Source organism: Temnothorax nylanderi, unplaced genomic scaffold (genome assembly GCF_030848795.1).
Source record: "Temnothorax nylanderi isolate EJ_2023f unplaced genomic scaffold, tnyl_v1.0 TNYL_tig0049_pilon, whole genome shotgun sequence".
Lineage (NCBI taxonomy): Eukaryota > Metazoa > Arthropoda > Insecta > Hymenoptera > Formicidae > Temnothorax > Temnothorax nylanderi.
In genome coordinates, this window is record NW_027249111.1 from 819,449 (window position 1) to 827,051 (window position 7,603).

Here is a 7,603-nt window from a genome sequence, read left to right on the forward strand (position 1 = left end):
TAACGAATTACAGCAATTATTCAATTTTCCAGCGGATTTTATACGACGCTCTGAGCGAACATAATGTTCTCGTTGGAACATTTAGAATCATAGAAGCCTGGGAAAGGCGAGGATTTCGTAAGAAACAATGCCTGGAAGGCATTAGCCAGTGCATAACCAGTTGCGCTACTTGCGCTACATCTCGTGCTCTATATCAGATACGAACATGCTATTCCGGATGCGTTCAAGTGACCTGATCTGACATTCTCTCGCCGAAGGCGTGAACACGCTCTCTGCATCGCGACATGATGAAATTCAAGGACACTCGTTACAATATCAATCTACAGCGTGCAGTACTCGCAAATAACGTGCACAATAGATCCAGCAACTCGAAGAATATACGGAATGTTAGGTGAATGGCTACAAGTAGATTACTTACATTATCGGAACAAAGAATCGGCTGAACCAGCCGATGCCCACGTTGACTAAAGCGCTAGCTTACAATTAGTTTAGCGAGCTCGTTTTACGTTTTTCTCAAATGTAAAGATATTTTTAACCCGCTCTCTCGAGGTCTATTTAAATTAAATTTTATTTAGAGACACTTCAGGATAATTGCATTAACGTAATTCGGTAGGGAGGTGTTCTCGATATTCGAATTGGTCAATTATCTCTCCCGAATAACAGCTCGATTATGTAGATAGATCTTTTTCCGAGCGGTTCATCGGGCGCTCGGATTTAATGCACTCTGGAGGCAAGCGCGTTCGATCTGGAAAGGTTGAGATGGATGAATAGCTACTGAGGTCAAGCGAAGGGTCGCGAAATCGCTCTCGTGTAAGCACGCAAGTCTAAGGAGGTCGAGTGCCCAGCTCTCTCCAGGCATCCAGCTTCTGTGAGTCCTCACGGGCTCCCATCCGTGCCGCTCTACTCCGCCGCCGTGACCTTTTCCAAGGTGCATTCCCTCGTTTTATCCTCTTTCCATCTTAATAATTGAGACGTAAGATATCGTAAGTGGATCCTTTGAGATGGCTGGCATATTCTTTTGCGGCGCCATAGAAGTCGTTCGCGAAGACGAGCGGAGTGACTCCAATTTCGTCGATGGTTAAATTAAGTAATAATTTTCGATCGTTTTACTAGCCTAATTAGTATGCAGCTTGGTCGAATGGACTGATTTAACTTAACTGTTTAGATTTTAGATAATAGTTTATGTTTGAGCTTATGTATGAATTTAGGTGAAATTTCCATATTCGAATGTTTAGAATAGAAACAGCTGTGTCATGAATTCGAGTTTAAGTTCTGTACAAATGTCAATTACATATTGACATATATAATTGGCTATTTTACAAGACTTTCACAACTGATTTGTCATAACGCTGTCAACTTGTCTTTGTTATTATGTTACAGTGAAAGGAAATCTCGTTAAATAAAACAGTCTGTAAAATAAAAAAAGGTTCATCTATAAATGAGCAATGCAGACAAAATATCTAATTTTATTTGTATATTGCTGCAACTGTTATCCAGAATCAGTTTTAATGTAGACGATTGACAGGGCATAGGAAAAAAACGGAGCTTTGTGTATAAACACGAATATCTTTATTAAATATTTCGCCAAAAATTATTTTGTATCTACAGATAAAATCTATTAACTCGGTGGGAATAAATGTTGATTCTATTTCTAAGTTTTTGGTATTGACATGTAGTTTTTGGTATTGATATGCATAGTATTGATATCGTCATCTAATCTGCTTTGAGAGTGTAGATCACTTTGTAATCGTTTTTGATGAAATCGGCGACTCTCTCGCCGATCATGTTGACCACGGCAACGGGATTACCGGAAACCATCTAAGAGATAGAAAACAATTAACTGATTACAAGAGCTAGAGATATGTTAATCATAAATTTTTTCTGGACTATGCACATTGAAAAATTTCGTAAAAATTATGTGTACATTCAGCACGATGTTAGATTAGTTTCTAAACATAAACTAATATCCTAATTAGCAATTAAGACTTTTAATCGACCCTAGTGACTATCATTATAATTGTCATGACAATACGACATTGGTTTTGGTCAGATTAATCGTCAAGACGTTTTTATAATTTTGATTCTTATATTATAAGCATCCTATTTAAATAATTTAATTTATTACGAAAAATATTACCTCAGCCAGAGTTCGAACCTGGAACTTCTCTCATTCCGTGAAGGGTGTTGTACCACCGTAAATTAAATTATTTAAATAGGATGCTTATAACATAAGTATCAAAATTACATCAATTTAGAAGGATCAAAATCTATAGTCGTCTTGACAATTAATCTGACCAAAAGTAATGGTCGTACTGTCATAACGATTATAATGATAGCCAGTAGGGTCGATTAAAAGGCTTAATTGCTAATTAGGTTAATTAATGACTAGCGAAGTAAACGTTGCTTATTCGGTTTGAATAAACTAATAAGAAAACAGAAAGTGACGATATATCAATTAGTCGTGGTATGTTCATCAAAATTTTGAGAATTGCTACTTACCTTGGGCATAACGGAGGCATCAGCCACTCTCAAACCATCTACGCCGTGAACCTTGAGAGCTGGACTTACAACAGCCATGCGGTCCGAGGAGGTCCCCATTTTGCAAGTGCCGGCTTGATGATTTTCAGGCCTGGTATTGTATCGGAATTGGCAATCCCAATAGTCATAATTCATTTGTTTTTTATACTGTTCGCATTCTGGGACGGTGTCATCTACCATCTTCAGATTGTACTTTTTCATCGCATTTGCCTTTGATAGTTTTAAGATATGCTGAAGACCTTGGTACATAATCGATCGATCTTGCGGATTCGCCAAATCGTTGCCCCAAATGATCGGATGATGTAAAGGGTCGTTCGAGGCAAGTGTTATTCTACCTGGAATTTATCAATGAAATACATTTAACTATTGCGTCACGGCAGCGAGCAGAATTTTCATTTTTTACAGAGAATTATATAATTTTTTAATTTTATTTAATTTGTTGATACTTTCAGTTTTAATTGTAATTAGTTAAAATTGGAATGCAATTGATTTTCTTTTGATATTATTACGGACATCATAAAATGAATTGATCGAATGAATAAAATCGAATAAAGAGAGATTAAAATACTAAAGTAGACAAAAAAATCTATCGAAATAGTTTCGACGAATACGTAGCTGATACGTAGCTATTTATATTGTCAGTAGTACTTTTATGCTACTTACAATTAGTAAAATGCGAGTTACATAATCATTGACTTACCTCTACTTAAGGCTTGAAGATTTACGGAGGTAAACCTAACGGTTTGTTTGTTACCGTCCGTTTTCAAGTCCGGAATTCTGTCGCCTGTGTCGCAAATGGCTTGATAACCGGCGAAAAAGATCTGAATGTCCGGATCATCGTTGGTAGTATAGTTGGACGCCAGTATCCCGGTAAGTTGGGCCAAACCCGTGGACGACAACGGACCGGTTTGATTGTAAAAATATATATCGGCATTATTTATATTCAATTCATTTGTATTTGTCTCACTGAGAGTGAAATCCACGCCGAACGATTGATGGTTGTGGAGATTTTCGCCGACTCCTGGCAGATCGACGACTGGGCGAATCCCCACGGATTTTAGGTGACTCTTCGGCCCGATGCCCGATAGAAGCAGAAGCTGAGGCGAATTTATGGTGCCAGCTGCAAGGATCACTTCCTTCCTCGCTCTTACGTTGTATTGTCGGCCGTTCTGCAAATAGTAAATCGTTTATCAAGTCATGTGATGATTCGGGATGAATAATCGCTTATGGAAATCGCGAAGTCGCGCCCATAGAAATTCGAAGAGTATGACGAGCCAACTTACCATAATGAAAGTGATTCCATCGGCTTTCACTTTTGACAAGATTTTTTTCGTATTCACCTTCGTTGCGATCGCGTTCAGAGCCACATGTAGATTTTTGCGGTTCCTGTGCGGCCACAGGAAAGCCCTGGCAGTACTAAGTCTAACACCATTGTTGCTGATCGTCTGCGCCACAGTGAAACCTTTAATATTCTCGCCCACCAAGTCTTCGGTAGTTCCTAAGCCTACCTCCTTAGCCGCCGACATTATGTCCCAAGCGAATTGCGGCTGCCAAGGGAATCTATTAATGAAAGTAATCAGCGTGTTTAATTCATACGTGTAGATCAATTAAATCGGCAGGGAAATTATGGGGATTACGTTAGAGGTACTCTGTAGTTCTAAACGCATGTATCCTGTTTAATGAATGCTGGATCAACTATTCTAATCACGAGATAGACAGGGATAGATGCGACGCTGGGGGGAATACCTTTCGAGGATAAAATTAATTTTCAAAGAATAACTGATTATGTAACAGACAACAAAAAACAATTAATTATAAATTGATCATGGCAATCACACATTTACTCGCGGGTACAACTACTCTGGAAAAGACACGGATGATTTCAAATCAGTTTTTTGTTTTATATATGACGTAAACGATCGCGATAGCATAAAAAAAGTGTGAGAATTAGAACGGTGTAATTCAGGAAAATGCGCATGATGTTTGCACCTTTCGACCGTCATTGGACCTCCAGTGCCATGATCCTGTGCCCTGACCCTTCCAATTTCTTTATTGTCTTCTGATTTGAAGAAGTACGGCAGCACCTAACGTACAAAAATTAATAATGCGTTACGTCACATCACGAAGAGTCTTAACAATAATCTTTTCATGCTTCATACTTCGTTCCACGACCACCCCTCGTTTCCCATTTCCACCCATCTGGCATAGTCTTTCTCGTGGCCTCGGTGATATGCCATACCATGATGGCCACTGCACCCTCCGAGATTTTTACCCCTGGGCCAGGTGCAGCTGCCGTTAGTTTTCAAGCACGCGTACGATTCATTCGTGGTTTTATAGTTCCAATCTAGTTCGGTATCTACAATATCGCATGATTGATTAACCGCACAGTCGCTAATTTTCTAGCGACTATGAAAACATAAAAATATATTTACTCAGATAGAGTTGAAGATTGCTCGGTATTTGCATGCCAGCTGTCTCGTCCGGTCCGGCTTCTACAAGGAGCACATTCCAATTTTGAATTTCGCTCAATCTAGAAGCCACGACCGATCCACCCGCACCACCTAAATTAAAAACATAAGATGCAGCTGTCATAATATTCATTAAATCCCATAAATCGACAAATAAAATCATCTTAACTCGATCGTTGATTTTAATTGTTATGATTCAGGGAATCTCGGGTGGGTGCGATCAATTCTGTGTGTTCACCGAACACAATTGTGCGAAACTTTTCGTTAAATTGCTAGACAAGATAGGTCTTAATAGTTAATTATGTTTACGGGCATATTGATTATCTTACCTCCAACGACAATGAAGTCGTAAATAGGTAGCGGTCTCTTGATGGGCGTGATTCGCCCGCACACACCATTAATTATTGGACTATAGGCAGCTAACATGTTCACCATAGACAGAAACAAAGTGGCCGAATTGCCGCTGCAGACATCGGTCAATGAGAGTCCACTTACGAAGGGCGACGTACATGGTGCTTCCGGCACCTCCGACACGTTCTATAATACCGTATAATATATAGCTTGCACGACTAAATATATTGCGGCACTTAAGAATGTTGATCTCGAGTTTATGCATCGTATAAACCGTAGAACGATGCTCCATTATTTTGTGAATATCACGGCCATTACTGTTGTGAAATCACTTTACTCTTGCAATTAAATTACAAATAATGTAATAATATACTAGGATTTAATGAATTAAATATTGCATAATTCTCTCGATTAACTTTTATATAAAATTCTATAAATTCTCTAACTAAAGAAATTAATTACGATTGGGATATTAACTCGTGACATCACATCTCCAATATAGCCGTCTCGATAAGGACACTTATAGGCACATACTATTTTATTCAAATATACTCGTTTTCAAATACCTATACCTGTTTTAATTTCTATCTCGAAATATTGGAAAAAGTTTCAGTCACACAGTGAAGGAGATTATTTAACATTCTTACTAATGCGTCAAAACTTTGAGTTAGGCTTGACAATTTTAAAACTAATTTCGCTTTTCTGAGTATTCACTTTTTAAAAATATACTTTTTCCCTTGCACTTGATACAATTGACAAGCGATACAACTGCAGGATATCAACATACCATTTTCCGCGAATGCGATCGTCGCGTCGTAAGGAATCTTGTCCGTTGCGCTCGGCTTTTACTACCTGATTGCGGCGTCCGTTTTGTTGTCGCCTTGTTATATACCCGTTTCCTCTATGCATATGCACGTTCCGCGAAATGTCTAGCTGTGATTAAGTGCTCAACGCACATAACATAAAAATTATAATAATGGCGCTTGTTATAATCTCTGCTTGTCACACTTGTAAATCACTGCGCGTGCTATCATTTCAGAAAAATGACGGATAGTCTGTCGCTAAAATAGTGCAAATAAAATAGATATGCGCTATTATGACCTGCATTTCTGCTGAATCCATTTGCATTTCGGAAATCGAAGTAAAAGTTGATATATAATATCGCACATAAAACTTTCATAGACATTAGTTTATTGATATAATTGTTTGAAATTTTATCAAATCGCTTTGTATAAATACATTAATTTTGATAAATTAGAGAGATAAGGCTCTGTTGGATGTCCACACGTGGAAGGAAACGGGCTAATTAAGAGCCGATCGTTGTTGACGGTGCGAAATTATATTTATTCTTCATGGAATTAAACGACGTACGTTTCGGTCCCTATTCGGGCCATCTTCAGCAATGTGCTGTGTGAGTTGTAGAATGTAAATGTTTAATTATAATATAAATAATAAAAATAAAAATAAATAATTAATAAAAAATAACGACTCTGTTGTTATCGAACGCTCATGACAGACGGTTGCGTCTTACGGATGGAGAAGTGCTCCTCCTTATGGCTGGCACCTAGAGGAGGCCACACATAGAATATCTTGTCACCCGTGAGTGGCCACCGACGTGTCAAATTAAACATTTACATTCTACAACTCACACAGCACATTGCTGAAGATGGTCCGAATAGGGACCGAAACGTACGTCGTTTAATTCCATGAAGAATAAATATAATTTCGCACCGTCAACAGCGATCGGCTCTTAATTAGCCCGTTTCCTTCCACGTAATTTTGATAAATATTTAATTATTATTATAAGTAATTGTTTTATTCTTAAGATTTCGAATAATAAGGAAAAATGGGCTTTGAGAGTCAAACTGTTTAGACTATACTTTGAGCCATCTTCAGCAACGTGACTATAGATAAATTAAATAATCTCAAGCTCTCCAACGAACATAAGTATTTAAAAATTGAATGTACAAAGATAGTGTAATTTTCAAGAGGAAATACCAGAAAGATTTTGTCATGATATCCATAAGTTTGCAAAATATTTGGACTAAAAATGAAAATTTGAACTAACTGGTAAAGAGAAGTGAAATCCACTTACCAAGTCCAGAGAACGTGAGATTGACAAACTGATGTCTTGAGAAAGACAACCAAAAATGAGATGATTTTTAAGCGATGATTGATATAATCGAGACAATGATATAATCAAGGAGTGGACCTGGTTCCAAATAACAGTTAATTCGCTCGGCTGT

The 7,603-nt window shown here is 37.9% G+C and overlaps 2 protein-coding genes across 2 annotated transcripts in view; one reads left to right on the top strand and one right to left on the bottom strand.

The window, feature by feature from the left end:
• Window positions 1-7,603, top strand: part of LOC139772434 (kin of IRRE-like protein 1) — a 346,418-nt gene that overhangs the window by 85,686 nt on the left and 253,129 nt on the right. The gene's annotated exons all lie outside the window — the stretch shown is intronic.
• LOC139772436 (glucose dehydrogenase [FAD, quinone]) lies at window positions 1,547-6,271 on the bottom strand. The gene is made up of 9 exons (XM_071706126.1): window positions 6,145-6,271; window positions 5,336-5,543; window positions 4,971-5,099; window positions 4,698-4,894; window positions 4,528-4,622; window positions 3,822-4,098; window positions 3,239-3,707; window positions 2,500-2,873; window positions 1,547-1,818 (listed from the first exon to the last, which is right to left on the bottom strand). The coding sequence occupies exons 1-9, from the start codon at window positions 6,145-6,147 to the stop codon at window positions 1,714-1,716; spliced, it is 1,857 nt and encodes a 618-aa protein (XP_071562227.1). The 5' UTR covers window positions 6,148-6,271; the 3' UTR covers window positions 1,547-1,713.

Excerpts from the sequence above, each read along its gene's own strand:
- LOC139772436 (XM_071706126.1), bottom strand. Across the intron at positions 3,708-3,821 it reads ATGGAATCACTTTCATTATG|AACGGCCGACAATACAACGT; the intron begins GTAAGTTGGCTC and ends TACTATTTGCAG. Across the intron at positions 2,874-3,238 it reads TCTTCAAGCCTTAAGTAGAG|GTAGAATAACACTTGCCTCG; the intron begins GTAAGTCAATGA and ends GATAAATTCCAG.